Here is a 26682-nt window from a genome sequence, read left to right as displayed (position 1 = left end):
AAATGCCAAAATGGTATCAGGCAGGAGCAACTTATGAGTAGGCTGTGGCCACAGCAAAATTCACTCTCCTGGAATTCTGCTTTCCTGACACTGCTTTCCATTTGCTATGTAGCCAGAAGCCAGCATTCAAGGAAAGAAGGATCATGACATAAACATAAGTTATTTTCTAAAGGTAGATATCACAGTGGAGAAAGAAAGACACAAGGACAAATGGTGGCTATGCAGCACACCTGTAAGAATGCAACATGTGGGTCAATGTGGAAAGGTAGAAAAAGCAGTTAATTTTATATATGTAGGCTACAGGAAACTCCAGAACCTATATATCCCCTGTTCCAAGCTTCTATTAAAATTGCACATGAGGAGCAAATTAATTATTTCCCATGCCACATACAATTAAATGCTTTGAGCACAGTGTAGCCATCTTCATCGGGAGTCCCATCCCATTCTAAAGCATGTGCCCTTTCCTCACAGTGTCTATATTTCACATTCTACCTTATTTCTAGGTAAAGGAGACAAAACAAAACACTTGAGGGAGGGCAGTGTCCAAGGGACTCAAATTCTCTAGGAAAACTGGGTTTTCAAGGCAAAAGATCCTTCAACATGTCCTTCCAAAATACCATCAGTTTTTGCTTTATTTGAGTCTTAACTAACATTTGCTATCACAAGTACTGGTTTTCCTGGCCCTGAGCTAGTCACTGGAGAAAGAACCATGTATGAGATATACAAGAATATACAGTGTATCCACGTTTCTGTCTCATCTGGACACCCAGTTTGGCTTGGACCTGCCTTCTTCGCACTGTCGGTCTCTGTGAGCTGTATGTGTAGCAGTTCTGTTGTGTATGGAAGACACTGATTCCTTACAGTCATCCAGTTGTTTTTAACAACCTCCCTGCCTTCCTCTTCCACTTGAGATCCTTGAGCCCTGAGGGAAGGACTTTGATAAAGGCATCTTGTTTACAACTGAGTGCTCTATAGTTGCTCATTAGTTGTTGTTGAATAGTCCAGTTGTTGGCCTTTTTGTTAATTCCTATGTATTGCAAAGAAGCTTCTCTAATGTGGGCTGATTGAGGAACTGACCTATGGGTATAGAAGTATGTCATCAGGAGTCATTTTATTGCTATATTCCTCTAGCACATTAACAGCAGTAGGTTTGCACCTAGGCCCATGACATATTGAGTATCAGTTTCTTGGATACTTAAATAGTGTCAGGCAAGGATTCTATCTCACAGAGAGGCCCTACATCCAACAAAAAGATGACTGACTACTCCCTTAACATCTGTGCCACTACTGCACCAGTAAATCTTGCTGCAGATACTACTGTAGGTTGTAGGATTTGTAGCTGAGTGATATTGAGATTACTTTTCTCCTCTAGTAGCATGAAAAATACTTTTTATTACCATGAAGGCTATTCAGTAGGAGTGAAGTTTCTAGTTAGACATCAGCTTAACATCAATGTGTTTGATGACATTAAGTATTGTCTTCAGTAACAGGGCTTTATCAACATGTAGAAAGCAACCAATAGTCTTGGCAACAGCCTGTGGTGCTTGGAGGGCTCCATGAGAGATCTTTGGCCAATGAATCAACAAGATGTAACCTATTCCCAGAACTAGAGGTTTTACTTGGTGGCACAAGATGTCTTCTTGGAGCACTGCATTCCCTAATATATGGAAGCTTAATTGAGATTCCTTTCTTATATTCATATATTTTAGGAAGCTTCTATAATAATAGGTTTCCATATAGTTTTTCAAATGGGCTTTAGTGTCTGTTAGTTATAGTCCCTCCTATTTACTCCTTTCTTCCATATCCTATTCAATCCTTCTAGTCTAATTTCCCCTGTATCTCTATACAACAATAACATCTATTTTTTCTTCCTCTAGAGATCCTCTCCACCCTGCACCCACCCCAATTCTTTACTAGGTAAATAACCTCTGTGGATATTTGGATTGTAGCACAGATAACTGAAAGCTTAAAAGTTAACATCCAGGGACTGGAAAAATGGTTCACCAGTTAAGAACACTGGCTGCTTTTCCAGAGAACTTGGGTTCAATTCCCAGCACCAGTATGACAGCTCACAACTGTATGTAACTCCAGCTCCAGGAGTTCTGACACTTTCTCACAGATAGGTGTGTGAAGGCAAAATACCTATGCACATAAAATAAAAATAAAAATAAAGCTAATATCCACAGAGGAGAAAACATATATTTGTCTTTTTGGTCTGGGCTATCTCTTCCACCCCCAATCAAATGTTATGTATACCTCCTTGCAAAGGGAACATAAGTTTTTTCCAGTGTAGTATATCAACCACACTCCAGGGTAGGCTGCATGTCTATGAGTAGTTGGCCAACTCAAAATGAATGCCATGGTTTTGTTTTTCTTTTTGACTTTTGTGGGCTTTTTATTTTGTTATTCTTCTCTTTTAAATTATTCTGTTTGGGTACTTTGGTCATAGACAGAAAGGTAACTAACAATAGACTGAAAATATTTTCATTTCTCAGTCACCTATTAGAACTTCTTTCTCTGGGAGGTGGAAGCACACGCCTTTAATCCAGCACTAGGAAGGCAGAGCAGTTGGCTATCTATAAACTTGAGTCCAGTCTTGTTTACAGAGCTAGTTCAGGGACAGTCAAGGCTACACAAAAAATCCTGTCTCAAAAAATAAACAAATAAATACCCCAAATCAAACACACACACACACACAAACAAAAAACTGCTAAAGTAACAAAAAAGTAAGTTCTACTTCCTGTTAACAGTCTCTAGCTTCACTTTTTTTTTTTTTTTTTTTTTTTTGGTTTTTTCGAGACAGGGTTTCTCTGTGGCTTTGGAGCCTGTCCTGGAACTAGCTCTTGTAGACCAGGCTGGTCTCGAACTCACAGAGATCCACCTGCCTCTGCCTCCCGAGTGCTGGGATTAAAGGCGTGCGCCACCACCGCCCGGCTCTAGCTTCACATTTTTAATGGCATTCTAAAAGTTCTGATAAATTTATACCAAAGTAGCTATCAATGAATCTTTATTGAAAATCATAAAATTAATTAAAAACGATGAGACTTGTAATTTTTTTCTTTTTGGTAACTAGACTGTGGTTCTTAGTATGAAGCTGTCAGTAAAGACATCATGCTATACTGTCAAAAGCCAGAGAAAGCGTGGGACAGAACTTAATATTATAACACAATTGTGTCTGATCTCTCAAGAATTCTTAGTCATGTGATTTGGCAAGTATAAAGAAAGCAGTCTAACCCCCTATATCACCAAGTCATATAGAACAGTTTATTAGTTTCTAATAGAAAACCTGTAGTATTGAAAGGCAAACACAAGATCAGTAATTCTACCCATAATCTTCCACTTCATAGTCTACCTCTTGGGTAAATGACTTGATCTTGGAAACATACATCTGTTCACTGGTTTATGAGCCCAAACAGTTCATATCATTTTTTTGTACTCCCTGTTCATCCTCTGTGTGTAGCAATAAAATTGTCACAAATCTTTCCAATGTAACATCTACCTCGTTTCCTTCTTCAGGTGGAACTAAGGGGCAAGAATGCAGCTTCCTCACATTCCTATCTCTATCATTTACCAGTGTGAAAAAATGAGTCAGTTACTCAACCTTTCGGTTCTGAAGTTTTCTCTTTTTAAAATAGAGATAACAATGACACCTATTATAGTCTGAAACATCCTTTCCAAGCTCATTGGTTGAATACTTACTTCTTCTAGTTGTGCTGTATTGGGAAGCTTATCTCCTTCAGGAGGCAGGGTCAAACTGGCAAAAGGAGATATCCATGAGCAAGCTTTTTAAGTTCTGGCTCTCTGATTCCTTGTGCATTGCTGAGCCTAATTTCTCATAGGAATAACTTAGCCACTACACCATGAACTAAATGCATCAAAATCACAAGTCAAAACTAATCTAATCTATCCTCTTGTTATTTCTGTCATGTATTTGGTCACAGTGAAACAAAAAAACTAATACAATATCTGATAGCTATAAATCCTGAGATAATCAGGTTTAGCAACCTACTTAATATGTCTTTTTAATAAGTCATGAAACTGATTTGGGGGTCTTAATCAGCATTTTATGGAATGGAATGGAAGAAATAACAATATTAAGTATTATATGAAGTTAAATTAAGATTACTTCTAATGAAGCAATTTTGTTAAAATATTTTGCTACATTCTATTTATCTGTTCAAAATGTACATTTTTGTTTTATAAATATATTTAATCTAAAAATTTTCACACAATGTATTTTGATCATGTTTTCCCTCCCAGAACCTCCCCATGATCCTGCCCATCCAATTATATGACATGGTATCATTGAGCTACAGATTGTGGTCTATTACCTTTTCAGATATTTTTGATAACACAAAGATGGCAAAAAATAGGATGTTGTAAAAATAACCTTTGCCCATGGGATGTCAACAATATAGCATAAGTTATTTTTTGTGAAAGTAAAACCATTGAACTCTGGTTTAAAAATCCCAAGACGTAGCCGGGCGATGGTGGCGCACGCCTTTAATCCCAGCACTCGGGAGGCAGAGGCAGGCGGATCTCTGTGAGTTCGAGGCCAGCCTGGTCTACAAGAGCTAGTTCCAGGATAGGCTCTAAAAAAGCTGCAGAGAAACCCTGTCTCGAAAAACCAAAAAAATAAATAAATAAATAAATAAAAAATAAAAAAATCCCAAGACTTGATGACTATGTCTATTCCATAAGCATGCACTGTACTAACTAGTTTTCATGAAGTTTCCAAGTCCTGAGAGCTATAAAGAAATTAAAACCAGTAGCTTATATCATCACTAAGCTTACTGTGTAAGGCAAAATAGATAGGAACAATATAATTTCATAAACACTTAATTATGGTCGTGATCATGACAGTTAATAAGTACAGTATATTCAAAGGTAACATGATATCAGTATTATTCTAGTCTAGAACATCTGTGATGAGTTCCAGAGGAAATGAATGCTATCTTGATAAAGGAAGCAGGAATGTTGGAACAGGACAGAATGTTTATAAGTAGTGAGAACAGAATATTCAAAGATCCTTCACAGTGAAGAGAACAGCACATGGAAAGGAAGCATAAAACAAGTCATCAGAGCAGACAGAAAGAGAGATGTTAAAGAGGTAAACTAGGGCTGATTATGCATAACCTTGTTCAAGATTTTATACTTAAGAGCAATGGAAAAGCACAAAATATTTAAACTATGGAACTATTTTAATTATATTTGCATTTTATCAAAACTGTGAATGCTGTATAAAGTTAATGGAGAAGACCTTGCAAAGGATTCAGAACAGTTGGAGACTAGGGATTACCACTGCCTCGCAGATATTCTCATGTGAGATAGCTAATCTTACCAACCTAATGGTACAGAGAATCATCTAAGTTAGTGAAGCTCATCTCTAGGTACTGTATTAATTAATGGGGAAGCATGTATGCCCTGAATGTAGTGAGTACCATCTTATAGCCCAAGGGCCAGAAGGAATAAACAAGAAAAGGATGTCTTTTAGATAGTGTAGGGATTCTCTTTCTCTGCTTCCTGGAGACTATGACCGGAGTGAACTGCTATGAAAACCAGGCTCACCTGCTTTGGCTTTGACTGAGAATATAACTAAATTATGTCCAGTCACTGTCATTTGGTTGAGAAATAAAAAATAACCTGAAGCCATGAATTAAAGACTTGCCCCTTTTTTGACTTCATATGCAAATATGACAAAAATTGAGAAATAGCAGCATAACAAGAGAAGGCAAATGCCAAACATCTAGTGTAAGATGATAAATACATAATTATGGATATATTGCATCATACAGATAAATTCTCTAATTACATCGCCATGCAGGAAACTTCTGAAATAAAGCTAGGCTTTTAAAAATCTGCTTTAAAAAATACAATGATGAAATCAGCATGATTTATATTTCACTCTACAAACATTTCTATCTTTTCTGAACTTAATATATGGAACACATCTTGTTCCTCCAGAAATTAGAAAGAAGCCTACATGTGGTTAAATTGCCTTCAACATCCATCTTCCAGTGCCCTACTGCTCCAGTTTAAATGTGCTTCCTCAGCGCAGTCTTCGGAGGCACTGGGGAAAAGTCCAGTTTCCAAACAGCAGGTAATCTAACATGTCATCTCTTCTGAAAGAGCTAAGCTTGGTTAACAGAAGAGTAAGCATTTGCCTGAATTGTTCAGTTTTCAGAGAAAATGCTGGGTTTTGATGGGGTAAATAATATGAAAATTTCAGAAGTGTAAAATGTTTTAAAATGACAGCAACATAAATACATGAAGAGAAGTAATTACCTTTATTTTCTCAAAAGATATTCATACTAAAATAACAAATTACTAATTCCACTATATTCTTTAAAATAAATTGTGGTTACTTCCTTCAAGAAGATAATATTCCAATAAACATCCAGTATTCCCAGAAATTACTTCCATTCAAATTTTTCATTGTATACATTTTATACTATTGATACAATAAGGTATTTATGTATGCGTGTATACACACTATACAATGCATCGTATATTATAATTTACATGAATATGCAAAGATGCGATCATATAAATATAGTTTCTTTTAAATGCTGCTCCCTTCTCTAAGCTTCCTGTCAACTATGCATACAATATATATACACTGCTGAAGCCTAAAGAAGGGTCTTGTTAGGCACTTCCTCTTATATTAGGCAACTTTCATTTTTAAAAAAGCATATGTTTATATTAATATTAGAAATATCCTTTAAAATGAATATATATATATATATGTATATGTTCCCTATATCCTCAAAAGCAAAAATGTACTTCTCCATAGAGTACCACTCTAATTTCATTCCCCATAGTGTACAATTATAATTTCATTACCTCCATTACCACTACTAAGTTGGGACATCTTTTCAAATCTTCTGTGAAGAAATCTAACAAGAATTTTTACGTCCAATTTGACAATTGGATTTTGTGGTCTTCTTATCAAATTTTAAAAATGCATTCTATATTAACCAATTTATCCTTTCATATTTTATTTTATAATTTTCTGTTTAAAAATTAGTGTGTCACTTTATAACCAGGTCTTTTCATTTTATAGAATATTTTTTCTAAATTATGATTCATAGATTTGTGACTGTAATTAGGTTAATTTCTCAAACCTATGTTGTTCCTTTAGTTTACTTTTAGGTACTTTATTGCCACCTTTTTCACACATTTTCTCTCTGTTGGAAGTCACTTTTTTATTTTTTATTGATTTTTATTGAGCTCTACATTTTTCTCTGCTCCCTTCCCTGTCTCTCCCCTCCCCTTCAAGCTTCTCCCAAGGTCCCCATGTTCCCAATTTACTCAGAAGATCTTATCTTTTTCTACTTCCCATGTAGATTAGATTCATGTATGTCTCTCTCAGGGTCCTCATTGTTGTCTAGGTTCTCTGGGATTGTGGTTTGTGGGCTGGTTTTCTATGCTTTATGTTTAAAAACCCCCTATGAGTGAGTACATGTAAAAATAGAAGCACTTTTTAATGTAATAAAAAACAAAGGGTCATTGTTTTTCTGTAAAGCTGAAAGGCAGATCAGTCTTATATTAAAAATGTGCTATCTTATCAATAAGCATACACATCTTTGTCTTTCTTTAAGCTGTTTTTACTTATTGGAATCTGTCTCCAGGCTCTCTTACACTCCCTGGGACTTCTCATGACAATGCCCTACTGACCCGTTAGTCTTCACAGCATCACCTGACATCTGCAGTAAACGTCTCCTCTGCTTGTTATTCAAAAAGGTGCCCTTTCTATCTACTATAAATGAAATATCACATCATTCAAATAAAAAGCATATATCAGTTAAGATGAAATTAAGATGCTTCATGGATAAATGATTTTCAGGAAAAAAGGGGTTTCAAAAATAGTACTTCCACCCCCAAACAAATATGCTTCCATTTGTTCAGATTTTGTATTGCAGTTAATAAAGTTACACTTTAAATAAAACATTGATAAACTTGTTATTAACAATTTTATTTACTTTTAGGGCTTCTTGTGAATGGAGTTTTTATACCATTTCCTGTATAAGGCATTTAAATTTACACAGATTTCTAAGTTTATAGCTATTTTATCATATCATATGTTGCTTTTTATTGTTAATTATGCATATGTGTATGTGTGTGTGAATGTGTGCTGGGTGGGAATAAGGTACACGTATGAGTGTAGCTGTTGGCAGAATACAGAAAATTGGATCCTCTGGGGTTGTGTTACAGGTGGTTCTGGGAACTGAAAAGGGATCCTTTGCAAGAGTAGCACATGCTTTTGACTGATGAGCCATATTTGGCCTATTTTGGGAGATTTTAACTATAGGTTAAATAACTATAGAAGAAAAGATGTAAGGCATTTTGAAATTATAAATAAAAAAGCAAAAATTATGTAAATTGCTTAAAGGAATATTTACTTTTATAGAAATTAATTGTCATTAGTCCATTTCTTAAATAATATTTTCTATTTAGATTGTTTTCTTGTGCCAGCAAGATGGCTCATTGCCGTTGAACAACAATCCCTAAGTTTGAGCCTGTGGACTCACATTGTAGAGTAAACTGACTCTCCCAAGGTGTTCTCTAACTTCTAAATGTGTACTATGGTACACACATGCAAAAGCAATAATCAAGTAAATGTAAATCAAAATTATTTTGCTGATATTCGTTTGTTTAACTGGAATATTTTTAATAAAAACAGCTAGATCATTATTATTTCTTTTAAACATTTATATGTCTAACATGAATAGTTTCCATGTCTACAAAGCGAAAAATAATATGCTTGGTAAAATAAAATCCACTTAAAAATAATTCTTTGTATGTTACATTGCCGAATGGAGAAATGTTTAAAAAATAACAATTTGTTGTTGAACTACATTTTCTTATTATTTCTAGAAGAAGAAAGAAAATGGGATCAAGCCAAGAGACTTTAAGAAGAATGTACATTACTGAGAAATTCATTGAAAGTGTGAATCTTCCTCTTTAGATCTGCAAAATCTGCTGAGAGAGTGGGAAACATGCCCCCCACCCCCGAGTGCCAATACTCTACTCTCAGACTCTGGATAAACCTGCCCATGACCATACTGTGCTGTGTCACCAGCCAGGCCGTCCCATTGCTAGACATGGTAAGCAACAGTCAAACTCCTCTCAAATTCCATTCTCTTCTCCTGATTTCAGGTGCGAAGTGTGAGAGAATAACATTCTCGTTGGCTGAAAATAGTTCTTACACTTGGAAACAATCGCCCAAGACACTGTCTCTTCTAGAATAAAGTATTACAAATACCATACGAGATAGATTTCACATAGTGAGTATTCTTTAATGATTGCTCATTAAGACAATATTTAAGCTGTGGTGTGTGTGTCCACATATGAGGGTCCATGTGAGTGTGCATGCCAAAGCATGTAGGGGAAGATAAGAGATCAGAGAAAACTTGCAGTTAGCTCTGTCCTTTCACCAAGTGAGATTCATTGACTGAACTCAGGTAGTCAGGCTTGGAGGCATGCCCACTTGCCTGCTGAACCAACTCTGTGATCCTATTTGTTTTAAAGGTGGCAGAGTGAGAGTCCACTAGTTCTGACAAAAGGATAAATCACTGCATACGAATTGGAGAAAATTCAGAGAAAGCAGGTGCAGTATTGTGAGATACAGATACTCTGTGAGATTTTGTATATGTTATATATATATATATATATATATATATACAGCTGTATATATATGTGTATATATATACAGCTAAACTTATAGCAAGTAATTTTTGCATTGTATTATATTGTATAATATTTTGAGAAGATATCTTGATATTCTTCCCAGGCTCAAGATTTAGGTCAGCATGTCTCTGCTTGGTGAGCAGTAAATACTTGAGGCAAACATCACTAAATACAGCTAACAAGAGTGATTTCCTGATAATATATTCATTGTCAAATTATTGTTTGTGGAAAATTTCAACAAATATATATATACATATATATATATATATATATATATATAATCTTATACACTGGAGTCCTTCTTTATTGTTTATTCCCACAGATTTAGAAAGTATGTGTACATTAATGGCATTGCTTTATGTGCATGATAAACACATTTACATTAATTCTTCCTTTTGCAGTGATGGATGTGAACAGTGAAAGAGCCAGTAATGAAAAAACAGACCAACAGTCAAGGTAAAACAAATTCCAGGAGAAAAAACCAAACCTGGTAAAACTTAGCACCAAAGTTAAATAGAGAGTTACTTACGGATACACTTGTGAAAGCTGCTTGGCTATTGCATAAGCTGTTGGGTCTCGGTCTAAAGCATAGACAGTAATATCTGGTTCCTTCTGCAGAATAGCTTTTGTGTGTCCTCCTGCACCAAATGTCATATCTAGAAAGACCTTACCAAAATAGAAAACAATTACTCTTTAGCAATGAACATACCATTGTTTTCAACTACTTTATTTTGTAGAAGTAGACAGCTTTAAAGATAGGAACAAACATAAAAATAGTATTGTTTGCCCTAAATTCAAATTTTCAGAATTAAGACGTGGCTTTATTTTGAGCAGTAAGTGTTTCATCGGAATAGCAGTAAGATTCACTGGAAAACCAAGACACATTAATATTTCAACATGAGGTCAAATTGGCCACAGTGCTGTGATGCTAGCTTTAGTACTTTGTAGCTAGCTGAAAACTAGCAATATTTCTAATAACTTCTCATTATTGGAGATAGTGTAAAATTGGTGTGGTTCATAGCATAATGATTTTATTAAATACTTGAATGAAATCTAGATATATTCATGAAGGTGGGAATGAGACTAGATATTTCTAAAAACAGTCATAGAACAAATATAAAAAATCTGCAAAATAAAAAATTAACAAATACAAGACAAAAAAGTCGAAGGCTTCTTATGTCTAACATCTGAGACAAATTCTAAGCTTGTCATTAAATTAGGTACATATCTTTGGGAAAGAACCACCAAAGTAACACAATTCTAATACCTTTAAATGTTTCCAGCGCTTAGAAGCAAGAATAATAAAAGACAGCAAAGAAACAGTCTGAGCAGGTTATATTCATGTAATAAATACATACATTGTTTTTATTTTATATTACCAGTGACCTTATTGAAATAGCCCACTAAACTAAAAGTATGATGTTGGGAGAGTGTTCAGAGACTTCCCTAACTTCCAAACCAGTCCTAACCTACAAATCTGTACACTGTTTCTTATGGTCCAGATCTGGTGTACTGATCAACTGTAATTTTACAATTCTCTTTAAAATGTGGGCAAACGAGATAACTAAGAAGACTGAGATCTAGTTCCTACAATTATATCTATAAAGATCCACTTTTAAAAATATGTATCTAACTATGTTCTAGTGTTCTGGTAGAATTATTGCAAATCTTTCACTCTCCAAAGTGTCATGGTTTGGATGAGAAATAATATTCAATGTAGTAATGTTGGATAAAATGAGAAATAGCCTAAGATTATCAACCAGGGTTAAAACATATTTAAGTACACATGTTAAAAACTGTATATACAAACTTCACAAGAAGGGAAGTCCCTGTGTCTGTTATTTTAACATTAAAACCTACTTAATCTGGAATAAATCTTCTCACTAAAATAGAAAGAACATGGTCATAAAACAGAATGTGAACTAAACATGGGGGAAAAGTGTACAAGCAGCACTGACAATTTTTAATTTATGTATTTCATGCAGTATGTATATATCATTTATGTTTCTTTTATACATGTCTGTATGCATGTATATGGATGTGCAGGTGTGTGGGGGTGGATACATTTGCCTGGCTTTATGTAGGTCCTGCGGCTTCGAACTAAGTATTTCACACACATATCGAAAGTTGTTTTTACATTTAGCCATTTCCCGAGACCGACATAAAACATTTTCAGAATTTAACATTATACTTCTATCAGCATTGGCACAAAAAGCACGGCTATATATTATATACCACTTTAAACAGCAATTTTACATTTTAAGAGATTCCTAGTTAGAGGAACTGTAGATAGCTCAGCAGTAAAGAGCATTGGTTGCTCTTCAAGTGGTCCCTGTTTCAGTTCCCAGCACCCACCTGGAAGCTCACAACCATCTGTAACTGGAGCTAGAAAAAATCCGAAGCTTCCGTCTGCCTTCTCCAAGCATCAAGAATGTGTACTGTGCTTAGACATACATGCCAACAAAGCACACATGTACATAAAATATAAACAAATAAATAATGTAAAGAAGAAAAGCACACACAAATCTCATGATCAAATGATGGCATTTCCCAAAGCAGACCTTCAGGCACTTAGTGAACAGACAAAACAGGATCCTCTAAGTTACAAATCTCCTATCCATCCTTACCTGTGTTTTAAAGACATGATTTCAGCATAATTTAAACAAAGAACTTTCCCCCAAACAAAGCTAATATGTATCAACATCAAAAATTTGTTAGAACACTGGATTTAAATAAACAATTTTCACATGATTCATTTTTCCCAAGTCAAATATATCTGAAGCAGTTTTTTGAAAAGGTATGGTCTCCTATTCAAAGGTATTCTGAAATATGTAAGATAATTGCAATTTACATGATTATTTTTTAATATATCACGATTATATTCTTAGAGATGTACTACCAATAAAGAAGGTTTCTGCAGGTGAAAAAATCATTTATTACTAGCCAAAGGTAACACAGCAAGTATGAAGTGAAAGATAATGGAAGAATGGATGAAGAAACTGTGGAATATATACATGTTAGAATACTACTCAGCGGTAAAAAACAATGACATCTTGAATTTTGCATGCAAATGGATGGAAATAGAAAACACTATTCTGAGTGAGGTAACCCAAACCCAAAAAGATGATCATGGGATGTACTCACTCATAATCAGTTTTTAGCCATGATTAAAGGACATTGAGCCTATAATTTGGGATCCTTGAGAAGATAATAAGAAGGTAAACCCAAAGAAAAACATACAGTAATCCTCCTGGATATTGAAAGTAGACACGATCGCCGGGCAAAAATTGGGAACTTGAGGGTGGGGCGAGACAGGGCCAAGGGATGATGGGGAGAGAAATGCGTGAAGGGGAGAATGGGGGGAGCTCGGAGGAATGGGATGCTTGGGATACAGGAAGGGTGGATATGTGAGCAGGGAAGCATATATCTTAATTTAGGGAGCCATCTGAGGGTTGTCAAGAGACTTGACTCTAGAGGGTTTCCCGGGTTTCCAGGGAGACTCCCCCAGCTAGTTCCTTGGGCAGCTGAGGAGAGGGAGCCTGAAAAGGCCAGTTCCTATAGCCATACTGATGAATTTCTTGCATATCACCATAGAACCTCCACCTGGCGATAGATGAAGAAAATGACTGAGCCCCACATTGGAGCACCGGACTGAGCTCCCAAGGTCCTGATGAGGAGCAGAAGGAGAGAGAACATGAGAAAGAAAGTCAGGACCGTGAGGGGTGCGTTCACCCATGGAGATGGTGGGACAGAACTAACGGGAGATCACCAACTCCAGTTGGAATGGGACTGATGGAACATGAGACCAAACCGGACTCTCTGAATGTGGCCGACGGTGGAGGCTGACTGAGAAGCCAAGGACAAAGGCGCTGGGCTTTGATTCTTCTGCATGGACAGGCTCTGTGGGAGCCTTCCCAGCTTGGTTGATCACCTTCCTGGACCTGGGGGGAGTTGGGAGGACCTTGGTCTTAACATAGAGTAGGGAACCCCGATGGCTCCTTGGCCTGGAGAGGGATGGAGGGGGGGTATGGGTGGAGGGGAGGGGAGGGGAGGAGAAGGAGAAGGGGAGGAGATCGAAATTTTTAAATATAAAAAAATAAACCATATTAAAAAAAAAGAAGTGAGAAGGGGAGGATGGGGAGAACTTGGGGGAATGGGACAGTTGGGATGGAGGAGGAGTTGATATGGGAGTAGGGAATTATATATCTTAATTAAGAAAGCCATTTTAGCGTTGGCAAGAGACTGGACTCTAGAGGGGTTCCCAGGTGTCCAAGGAGATGTCCCCAACCTGTTCCTTGAGCAGCTGAGGAGAGGGCGCCTGAACTGGCCCTATACTATAGCCATACTGATGAATATCTTGCATACCACCATAGAACCTTCATCTGGCGATGGATGGAGATAGAGACAGAGACCCACATTGGAGCACTGGACTGAGCTCCCAAGGTCCAAATGAGGAGCAAAAGGAGAGAGAACATGAGCAAGGAAGTCAGGGCCGCGATGGGTGCGCCCACTCACTATGACGGTGGGGCCGATCTAATGAGAACTCACTAAGGCCAGATGGGTCTGATGGAGCATGTGATCAAACCGGACTCTCTGAACGTGGCTTACATGGAGGGCTGACTGAGAAGCCAAGGACAATGGCACTGGGTTTTGATTCTACTCCATGTACCAGCTTTGTGGAAACCTAGTCTTGTTTGGTTGCTCACCTTCTTAGATCTGGATGGAGCTGGGAGGACCTTGGACTTCCCAAAGGGCAGGGAACCCTGACTGCTCTTTGGACTGGAGAGGGAAGGGAAGGGGAGATGGGGGAATGGGGAGGGAAATGGGAGGAGATGAGGAGGTGAAATTTTGTTAAAATAATAATAATAATAAAGTAAACCCCATTACGTTTTGGGTGAATGGGTAACCAAGCCATCACTTTGCAGTTCTAAAATTATAATAGGCATTAATTGTTTTATTCTCATGGATAATTAATATAGCAATAGGCCACATTTTTCATTTTCACAAGCTGATAATAAACTAGGAAATTTTATTATGGATGTACCCTTTCCGTAGAAATTTACAAAACAAATCAACATGAATGTTTCAAATGACCCTTTCCATAAATCTTCTCTATAAACATGTCACAATTCTAATCTCATGCTACAACTTAATTAAAAAAAAATCAAACTTACTATTGATACTGACTATGTTCTGGATAATTCATTTATGAACTCCATAGCCCTGATCACATCATTCTAGTGCTCTGAGCTTCAGGGGTTCTAAGTGACTTTAGAGTTTATCAAGCATGAGAGTTATCCTGTTTCTCTAACGAAAACTCAGGGGGAAAAGAATGGACAAGTAGAAATATTTTGCTTTTTGAAAAAAAAAAACAACTCAGATGAGAGATGAGAGTTTAAGATGATATCAGCAACTGAGAGGAGACCAGCTCTGCTTGAACAGCTCCAACTCTTCCAGTATTCCTTCTAAACAAAGTACAAGGAGAGGGAATGATAGAAGAAAACAAAGAAAAACATGGATTCCATAACCTGAATCACAGCAGAAGTGGCACTGTAACTGTTAAACAAGGAAGTTTAACTGTTCCTAGATCAGGCACCCCACTGGGATCGATTAAGTCCTAGGGAAGATGTCTTTAATCCATGTTTCCTCCCCACCTCTCTCCATTCTAACCTCTGGGCCTCTAACTCTTTTTCCTCCTCCCATCCATCACACTCCTTGTGCCAGGAAGAGTTCCGAGGTGTGCTTAATTATATCCTGCACTTTTCCTTCTCTTTTTAGGCAGAAGTTTTTAGAATATATATTTCTTGTGTGTTTTTTCAGCACAGGAAAAAATATATGTTTTATAATTCCTATCTTTTTGAAACCACCAAAACCATTTTATTGCAAAGAATCATCTTTCAGTAAAAATAAATAGAAAATGCTGGTTAAGCAGCAGAGAAACTGTATTTAAGAAGAGATATTTTTCTGAAGTTGGACAGAGGAAAGAGAAAAGATGCACAAGTTGTGATTTAACTAGTATAAAACGAGAGCAGTTTCCTTAAAGACAACTCAAAAGGAGAGCCCTAAGTTACGGATTCCCGGGAGTTCACGCTTTGTTTGGTGAGTATGTATAAGCAGAGCAAAGGAGTCTGGAAAATTCATGGGGAAGAACTGAGTGATGTGCTTGTTGATTGATGTGAACAATGGAGCTAAGGGTCCGCATGTCACCACATAGAAGCAAGGGATACTGAGGGCATCAGTCAAGAAACAGCTGCCAAATTTAGGACTCAGTACTAGAAGAGCACAGCAAAAGTTATCCACTGCTCCAGACATTCAAACTGTTATTTAACAATTACACTGTTTCATTAAAACAGAGAACTCTTTGAGAACATTAATAATTTATAACTCACTGTAGTGTTTAATTCTGTTAACAGTATGTTTTGTCAGTCGGCAACCTTTACATTTAAAATGAAAAAAAAATAAGCATTTTCTGGCTTTAGGTTAACTGTTTTTGAGGTAATACAATTAAATGATATTTTATCTCTATAATCATCTAAAATCAAAGAATCTCGCTCTTCCTATTTCCTTCAAAGTGAATTAACAATTGAATCACAATTGAATAGATATGATTTGGACATAGGACATGAAAAAATTTCAGAACAAAAAAATGGTATAACTGAATATTCTAATCCTTCAACTATGAAGAAAGAGGTCCAGAAGGAAGCTGGTTGGGGGCAATGTTAATATTAAACCTGTCATCCCATAATACTCTCCTGTCAAAATTATATCACTAAAACACAAATGATTTCTCTTTCTTTTCTCATTTTACTTTATTTTTGTAAAGAGGATTTCTCTGTGCAGTTCTGGCTGTCCTGGAACTCTCTCTGTAGACCAGGCAGGCCTAGAACTCAGAGATCCACCTACCTCTGCCTCCCTAGTCCTGGGATTAAAGGCGTGCGCCACCGCCACCTGGTTTATGGGCATGGGCCTAAGTACAAGCTTTGCTTCATATGTCTCTATCATATTAAAAACAACAACTAGTCCACCATTTCATTTTGTTCAGAGTGTTTATGAAGATAAGCCAGCTGAACATATTCCAAAAACAAGCAAGTGTTTTGCATATTGCCTGGTATAAATATTGCTTGTTATTGTCACTGACTCTGATGAAGACAGTACTCACAGGTTATAGCTTCAAGGTTGATTTTTTTATTTAAAAATAGTATCCAAAATTAAAACAAAACATTAAAACCAAAAAAGACATGGGTGTATAAAGCTAATAATCACAAATAATTTTAATGTAATTCCCTACTCATACAAACTTTTGTCTTTCTGGACTATACTTCGCCTTTTATTTGAATGTTTCCTGTCTTTTGAAGTCCCTAAGATTTTGGTAATGTTCCTCACTGAAGATGGAAAGTGATACAGACTAGTGTATCTGAAATCATCAACAGAGACTAGGGAATTTATAATTGATTTCTTTTCAATATAGTAGTTCTAATCATTAAAAAAAATCACATTGGAACGCCATTGCTAAAATTGGACATGAAGAATTTTCAGCCACAAACAGCATGAGGGCAGATCTCCCAATTACATTTCCCTAATGCTGATTAGTCATTTCCAATCTGTGCAAGATTTTTAATAGTAAGTTACCAACTGAATTTGGAAACAATATGGCCTGGCTTCACTTTAAGATATCTTCCTAAGAATTTTTTTTCCTGGCAATTTTTAATTTTGACTTTTATTTTATTTTTAAGAAATAAAGTTCTAGAGCCCCAAACTCCACCTAGTTTGGCGGTAGGTCTCTGCATCTGCCTGCATCAGTTCCGATGACAATGGGGCCAGGCACCAATATGGTCACAGGGATGGCCAGTTCAGTTTCTCTTATTGCTAGCAGTCTAATCTGGGGTTCCCCCATGGAATTCTGGGGGATTCCCTGTGCCCGGCTTCCACCGACCCTGAAATGGGCGCACAGCACTCTCCCATTCGGGGCCCTAGCAACATGATTGCTCATGTTCCCATCCCACCTGCCCTTAGTCCACTTAGGAGACTTCTTCTATTTCCTCTTCCAAGGGAGATGTGTGTGTGCGGTGCATACCAGCGCACTCTCCTTGTTACTGAGTCACTCTGGGTCTGTGGACTGTAGCATTAGTATACTTTCTTTTACAGCTAATATCCACTCATGAGTGAATACGTACAGTGTGTGTCTTTATTTGTCTGAGTACCTCGCTCAGGATGATTTTTTCCAGTTCCATCAGAGTAGAAAGATGTGTAGGAGCTAGAGCAGTCAAGAACATGACAAAAAAAACCTCACAGAATCAACTAACTGCAGCGACTGAACCAACAACCAGGGAGCCTGCATGAGAATGGCTTAGGAACTCTGCATATATGATACAGGTGTGTAGCTTGGTCCTCTATGGGACCCCTAACAGCGGGAACAGGGGCTGTCTCTGACTTTTTTACTTTTGGGATCCTGTTCATCATACTGAGTTGCATTTTCAAGCCTTACTACACGGGGAGGTGCATGGCCTCAGGGTACTGAAGGACTGAAGAAGTTACATATTACATAGTTAGATGTCCAGCACTCATTGAATGTTATGCAACAGTGTTCTCTGGATAAGGAATAATTGTCTTGAATTGACCACAGCTGTCACTAGATTGGGCTACCTAACATTCCCTCCTGGGAAAAAACTCACCAGATCCATGAGGCACAAGAGGGGTACAACAACAGTCTCTATATCTTAAAAATTCATATAATTTTTATAAATCCTCAAAAAAAATCTCATCTCACAGAAGTGTATAATGAGATTACTTCAGAAAATAAGACTTAGAGGAACAATTAGGACAGAAGCAGAAATGATATGCGTACTTCTTGTGTGGGGGAGGTGTGTTTATGTGTGTGTGTGTGCTCAGCCATGCATACGTGTGTGTGTAGGACATAATTCAACTTTGACTGTTTTACTATATCACTCTCTGCCTCATTTTGTGATGCTAGCCTGGGACTTGGAGTTGTGGCTGGAATAACTGGGTGTCCAACCCCTAGAACCTATCCATCTCTAACCTAATTACTGGATATACAGAAATGCTGTACCATGCCAAGCTTTTTTGTGTCTGCAAGAGAATTTGTACAGAATTTGGACTCACAAGTCCTCATGCTTCTGAAACATGCACTTTATCCACTGAGCCATCTCTCCAGCTAAAACAAGTATTTCTTCTTTGTTCCTTCCATAATTGCCACCAGGCCTTGAGCTAGACACAATGACAGGGATCTATAATCTCGGCACCCAGGACTTGGAAAGTTGATAGAGGCATACCTTCAGTTCTAGATATATATCAAGCACCACATAACAAAACCATGACTCAACTTTACAAATGAAAATGTTAATGGCATAACCTTTTTACACCAAAAGTAAATGGAGAGTATGAGAAGATGCTGGTATCCTGACAAAAATGGCAAAGTATCTTCAAAATTCCCCTGTGGACCATGGGCATGATGCCATACACCTGAGCACCCCACAGACTTCATGTCTGGTGTATCGGCTGGGCAGCTGTTGCTTGATGGGTACTGACAGTTGAACAGTCACTCTGACGTCCTCTAAAACTCACAGGCATTCAATCCGTGGCGCAGGAAGAGTCTAGTGAAACAGCAGCTAACTGCACAGCTACACTCTGACCTGGCAAACCAAACTATGCCAATGTAGATTTAGAGAAGACATTATTCTCTACAGCAGCAGCTCTCGACCTGTGGGTTATGAAACTTTTGGCAAACCTCTATCTCCAAATATATTTACATTATCATTCATAACAGTAGCAGAACTATAATCAAAAAGTAGTAACAAAAATAATTTTATGGTTGGGGGTCACCACAAAATGAGCCACAGCCTTAGGAACCATAGTCCGTCAGATGCATGATTACTTTTCATCTTACTAGACGTAAATTAATCATGATGTCCAACATTTTCCCCTCATTAATCTGGTTTCTAAATGTTGCCCTACAGGGTGGTAACAGAGGAGATCCAGTGGCCAGCCTCTAAACTTAAGCTGCCCAATAAAAAGCTTCACAAACTCTTGAGCCAAACCAACAGCCTTCACGTGGTACATGCCTTACAGTGGGACGATGGTGTCAAAGAAATTATTAATCTTGCTGACCCCCGGGACAAAGTTTGCCAAGGGCTCTTTGGAATTTTTTTTTTTTTTTTTTTTTTTTTTTTGCCTGTTATCTTCCCTCCTACATTACAAACAAACCTGCCCTGTCTATTTCTTAATAACACTCTTGGAATTATATTAATACTAACACTCTCAGTTTTACATATTACAGATGCTACCTCATGAGCCAAGGACGTATGCCGTCATTAAATGCTCTTGTATGTTCTCTGCCACTGTTTAATTTTATCCTGGCCTCTTACCAACCATCCTCTTAGGCACTCCACTGAGCCCTCCTACATCTTTCCTTTGCCAGTTCAAAGCAGTTACAGCAGTCTAGGTTCCCCAGCCTCCTAAGAGCAGTTAGTTTGGCTGAGAGGAGGAAGAACTAGGACTTAAAGAGATTACTAGTAAGTACACAGATAAAAATACACATAGATGGATAATAAAGATGGCAAAGTTTCAGCTTCTTCCCTCCTCTACTAACCTGAGGAAAAGGTCTAGAAAGCTTTCTCCCCAGCCAGTAGGGCCCCACTGCAGGAGGACCAACCTAAGAAGTTTAAGGCCAGATTCATGTTAACCTCAAAGTTCTGGGCCTAATCAGCCTCCCTGCCTTTTGTCAAACTGACCAGCCCCAAGCTAGAGTTTGTCAAAGACCCTTAATACTCCCAGGGCTTGAGGAGAAACTGGACTTAGGCTTTCTGAGCACCCCTCTACTTTGCAGGTGGTCACTCTCTTTATGCCTTACCTTTATATGTGTATACTTTAACTTTAGTGAAAGCCCCTTTTCATTGGCAGCTGAATAAGAAATACAAGAAAAAAATATTACAAAAGGAATTTAGCTGTGTAATCCTAATTGTTTTGATGTTGTAAACTTGAAGCAGAAGTGAGGGGCACTTCTGGAGAAAGATTATGAAAAGAATACTAAAAAATTAAAATCTACAGCTATAATAGTTCAGTAATGCATAGTATTAGCAAAGAAGATTGATTTCAAACAACACTTAAAAACATCAAATTCTAATTATACCTTAAAAACATATCCTAAAAAACTCAAAGCACGGAAAAACGCTGAATTATTTGATTACAAATACACTACGAAGCAGCCTCAGGGAATACTAAGGCCCTGGAGGTGACTAAGCACACATTTGCAACATGGAATATAGAAGAGAATCTGAAATATAATTGGAGAGAAATGAGCTTTCCAATAAGGTTATTCGGACATTCTGATAAAAAATAATGTGTGGGGCTAGTTCCAGACCTGCTGCCCATGACATTTAGTCACCTTTGCCTGGTAAGTCATTTCTTCTCTTCCTCCCTTCTCCCAACATCCTAATGAGAAGGCAAATGCATAAGCCTAGCTCCCCACCTAGAGTCTGGGGTAACTCTTTGTTATGTGACCACTTCAACAGGTAAGCTCTTTCTTCCCTTTTCCATTCCCTCCACCAACACCCCTATCCCACAGGCCTAGCCCAATTTGAAGCCATAGAATTCGCTTGGTTCAAGAGTCACCTTTGACTGGTGAGGACGTCTTTTCCAATCCCATATTTCCATTGTCTCACTGCCTTCCCTTGTGTTTACAGGGCTATATCCAGTCCCATGCTTTAGGAGACATTTGTCTGGTCTAGTTAAATAGTTCATTTGAATAGCTTTACAACCAAAAGGTAAGAAATTCACATGTTGATGGCAAATCAAAAAAACAAAGCAATATGAATGGCGAAGACAGTATGTCTCCCAACAAACTCACTGACGGGACTCTAGCCAACCTGAGGATGGCAAATGTGACTCTGGCAGGCCTTGCTCTTTTCACCTATTCCCTCTGCCTTGCTAAAAACCATTAGATTACATTCCTAAAGCTAGCTACCAAATACTCACTTATTTGGCCATATTGTCCTCCTAAAGCTGACTACAACTCCAGCTACCAAAGTGCTAAAGTCAGGATTCAAAAGCCCCTTTTGGTTCACATAAGTAGCATGCCCTAATAAAACTAAACACCTCATCCTAACACAGGTTTCCCCCTTTTACCTTTGTAAACTGCCATTTGCCTACAGGCCATGTCTGTCTCCTCTCAGTCTGGAAGCAGTCCTTTGTATGCCCAAACACACACAAATATCCTTGCTGCCTCTTCCTTGTTCCCTTCCCCTTCTCTGGAGTCCTCTGTCTCTCACCTTTGCCTCTTATCTCCCCCCCCCCCCGCCCTCCCCGCCCCCATTCCTCTGGGGCAAATAAATCACCTTTGTGCTAAGAACTTAGTCTTGGGATGCTTTCCCTAAACTCACTACTCCTACAGAAAGATGTATTCTCTACTGAGAACTACCTGGATAAACTCTAGTATACAGAATTTAAAAAAAAAAAAAAAACCCATATGCTTTATTCATTGAAACCCAAGAAGATAACAAATAAATGTTGAAAGAATGTTCAAGAAAATACAAAAACATGGATTAATGAAATGATGACGAAAACTCAAGATTTGAAAACTGAATTCAGTAAAGTCAAAGCACTGAAGAGAACACAAGCTGAAATGAATACGGAATTGAAAAATACAGTATCTCAATTAGAAAAATCTGAGGATGCCAAACCATGGTGAGGCATGCCTTTAATCCCAGCACTCTGGAAACAGGGACAAGCAGGTCTCTAGGAGTTCAAGAACAGCCTAGTCTATAGAGTTCCTGTACAGGTTTCAAAGCTATACAGAGAAACCCTGCCTCAAAAAATAAAACAAAACAAAAAGGAAGAAAAGCAGAAAAGCCTTACACAAGTGTAGAGTTAGAAAAAAATTAGAATATTAGAACTTAAAATAGAGGATCTAGAAAAAAATGGCCAAATAGGAAGAAAAATTCTCTTAAGCTAAATCAAAAGATCTAACCATAAGAAGTAAGATTGATACAGGACTAAAAAAGCCTTCTGACTGAAAACAGTACAGGCCTAGATAGATTTACAGCAGAATGCTATCCAAGGAGTTTCAAAGAAAAACTACAACCTAATATTTCTCAAATTGTTCAGAAAAATAAAAATGGGTTATTCCCAAACTCATTCTAGGAAGACAGTATTATTCTACTAACCAAAACAAGTAAGGGCACGATAATAAGTGTAAACGGAGACTAACTCAGGCACACATCAAGATGATCATCCACGATGATCACTCTAGCTTTATCCCAGAAATACAGAATTGTTTTAGCATATGTGAATCAGTTAATTATAATGAACCATATAAATGGACTTAAAATCACATGACCATCTCAATGGATGCAAAAGAAATTTCTGACAAAATCCAGCATGCTTTTGTAAAAAAAAGTCCAAGAGAAAGTAGGACTGCAGGCGCTATAGCTCAACATAATAAAGTCTACATATGGCAAACCCATAGTCAATATTATCCTAAAAGTGTAAGTCCTGTAAAGTTACTGAATATATAAAGGTTGGTTGTTTGAAACCTTAGGCTGTTCCTCTCTAATCTTATAATTCAATGGTGAAATTGGCTCTCCCATTAAATTCCTCTGTCTGGATTTGAATATCTCTATGATCTGTTTTCTTAAGCATTTAAAAAAAAAAAAAACAAAAAAACAAAAAAACAGGCCATGTTTGGCTACCTGGGTCTGGATAACCTCACTCAGGATGGCCTTTTCTAGTTCCAACTATTTGTATACAAATTTCAAAATGTCATTGTTTTTTTTTTTTTACCGCTGAGTAGTACTACATTGTATAATGTACCACATTTTCTTTATCCATTCTTCAGTTGAGAGGCATCAAGACTAATATGGTATGTACTCACTCATAAGTGGATATTAGACATAAAGCAAATAATAACCAGCCTATAGTCCAAGATTCCAAAGAAGCTAGGTACTAAGGAGAACCCAAAGAGAGACATACATGAATTCCCCTGGGAAGGGAGAAAAGGACCAGACCTCCTGAGAAAATTAGGAAGGGGGTAAGAAGGGAGGGTAGAAGGAGAAGGGGAGGGGAAAAATGACAAACTTTGTTGACTCCCCTTGGGTAGCCTTACCTTTTCTGAGGAGTGGATGGGAGAGGGGGTAGAGAGAAGGGTGGGGCAGGAGGAGGGAAGGGAGTGGGAATAGGGATACCTATGTAAAATGAGAAAAGATTGTATTAAAAATTATAAATAAAAAAGGTTTTTAAGAACTGTTTCTTGGCACTCATATAAAAAAACTTTTCTCGAGGAAAAAAAAAACAAGAATTATCAAGATGATAATTAACATTATGTCCATCCCAGTTAAGTTGATTATCCTTTCAATTAATTGTTCCATTTTAAACCATTCATTGTGTAATTATACAGAAACCTAAGTCTCTCTATTGTAATTGTGTTCCCCATTTTTAACGTGTGAAAAACCTCTCTTTTAACTAATTCCTCCCTCTATGAATTCCCAATTGTCTCACCACATCTGCTGATGATGACAATGAAGATGTGAAGCTGAGTGCTGCTGCACAGAGCAGAGGAAGCCAGACTGGATTTCAAGGCAGCTACCTAGTTTGACAGCAGCCTGAGAAGTGGGTTCAGGGAAAGCCCATTTGGAGAGAAGAAAGGAAAACCCAACTAGCAGGACAGTGACTCCAGCTTATGCAGGTGGCTGCAAAGCCACAAGGAAAGGTCTTTTATTGTAAATCTGTACCCCAAAAGTTGGGCGCCAGATGTAGCATAAATTCTCATTAGTCTTAATAATAAAAATGCGGAGTCAGATATAGGGGTTAATGCTGGAAGAACAGAAGAGCAGAGCAGTCAACCACTGGAGGGTTCTTACCTCCACCAATTTTCAGACCAAAGGGGAGATCCTGTTTCTACGAATCCTCAGACTGAATCTTCAGACTGCATCCAAGCTCCTGTCTCTGACCCATCTTAAATTCCTCTCTCCACGCAGCCATATCACTCCTGTCTCAACTTTCTCGGGCTGGGATTAAAGGCGTTGACTGTGTTTCTTACAAATAAATATTTCTTACACTAATAAATTTGTGGACCCAAAATTAATTAGAACATATCTACATATGAACATAAAAGGCCAATTTTATAGGAAGTATTTTCAGAAATGTTTTTCCTACCAACCCCATTGATCCTTTCATTGTGTTTTTTTTTTTTTATGTTCCTTGTAGTATCTATCTGCTAAGCACTTATTTTGCTTCATTTGTAACCATTACACAGGCTTATATAAAAGAAAATAACTCTCAAAAGAATATAATGAGAGACAGAGGCAGGTAGATCTCTGTGAGTATGAAGACAGCCTGTTCTAGAAAGTGAGTTCCAGGACTGGTAGAACTGTTAAACAGAGAAACCCTGTGTCAAAAAACAAAACAAAACAAAAATAATATAACAGTTACATTACAAAGAAAAAAATATTTCTTAAGTTTATCCCTTTTCCCATTTTAAGGAGAGTGCTGGTGTCAAGATGATGACTCATACTGAACAATTCTCCAAACAGTTCATCTGGTAGCATCGATTGTACCCTATTAACGAATGAAATCTTTATTTGCTCTAACAAACTACATAATTTGGCAATTTGAAAAAATATGTTCTTTAACTATATTTTACTAAGTTAATACCCAATTCATTCTTCATTGTGATGCACATCTTCCACTCTTATCTGCAACATGGTCTAGATTTCAATCACATTCACACAGTTGGCTTTCCCTCCTTGTACAGAGAACAGGACAGCTAATGCAAATGGCTAAAAATACTATAGTGTGGGTAGTCACCATAGGGAACTTTCAAACAGGTCTCTGGCCAGAAAAAAAAATGTCATTCTTTCAGGGTCTTTGGGTAAGTGTGTGTAGGCTGGAGGACAATCTCATTCACCATGACTTGCATTTGCCAGTGGCCTCACCAATGAGGAAGGCTAGTAGGTTAGTGAGCCAGAAGTAATCCTCTGCTCTCATCTCTCAGTGCTGGTATTACCAGTGAACACCACCAAGACCAGGTTTGCCAAGGGCATCAGGAATCAAATCCAAGACCCCATGCTTATGGGGCAAGTGCTCTACTGACTTCTCACCCTGTCACTGGTGTTTTTCGTTTCTTTTTGTTGTTGTTTGTTTGTTTGTTTGTTTGTCGTTTTTGTTTTTTCGACACAAGGTTTCTCTGTAGCTTTGGAGCCTGTCTTGGAAATCATTCTATAGACCAGGCTGGCCTCGAACTCACAAAGATCCATTTGCCTCTGCCTCCTGAGTGCTGGGATTAAAGGCGTGCACCACCACCACCTGGCTGTTTTGTTTTGTTTTGTTTTGTTTTATAAGAAAAATATTTTACCTACATCATCAAGAAATTATATCACCTAAAATTGTGTCAAAATACATAAAGAGAAAGTTAGACATGTGTTTTCTTTAAGAATTATTAAGTATATAAATTGGTTACAATAGCCTAAAATTAAAAAATACTGGTCTATTTACTGACTCCATTAACAAACTGTTCTCTGTAATACATTATTTTAGTGATGACGTTATAACATTAAATTCATTTTGGCTTACACTTTGTTTCTGATTTTGAGACAAAATTTCAAGTATTCTAGGCTGGCTTCAAACATGTTATATAACTGTGGATTGCCTTGAACTTCTGATCTACCTTCTCTACATTCTGAGTTAATGGGACTGCAAGTATGCATGATCTAATCAGATTTATGTGACATTGGGCATTAAATCCTACACTCTGCATAGGTTAGGGAAGCACTCTATTAACTGAGCTACATCCCCATCCTTCCTTCAATATTAACTTCTAATCATAAGCATTAAGTTAAAAATGAATGATGTTAAAATCATTCTCTCTGTCTCTCTCTTTGTCTCTCTCTCTCTACTTCTCTCTCTCTCGCCTCTCTCTCTCTCTATCACACACACACACACACACACACACACACACACACACACTCCAAATAAAAACAGGTT

The 26682-nt window shown here is 37.6% G+C and overlaps 1 protein-coding gene across 1 annotated transcript in view; it reads right to left on the bottom strand.

The window, feature by feature from the left end:
- The window catches only part of Mettl15 (methyltransferase like 15), a 175031-nt gene that overhangs the window by 88744 nt on the left and 59605 nt on the right, over nucleotides 1-26682 (bottom strand). The window contains exon 4 of the mRNA XM_038330281.1: nucleotides 10220-10356. Within this exon, the coding sequence (XP_038186209.1) occupies nucleotides 10220-10356 (137 nt within the window). The remainder of the gene's footprint in view (nucleotides 1-10219; nucleotides 10357-26682) is intronic.

Source organism: Arvicola amphibius, chromosome 5, assembly GCF_903992535.2.
Source record: "Arvicola amphibius chromosome 5, mArvAmp1.2, whole genome shotgun sequence".
In the NCBI taxonomy this organism is placed as follows: Eukaryota; Metazoa; Chordata; class Mammalia; order Rodentia; family Cricetidae; genus Arvicola; species Arvicola amphibius.
Note: the sequence above shows the minus strand (reverse complement) of the source record. Positions and strands in the feature narration are given on the sequence as shown.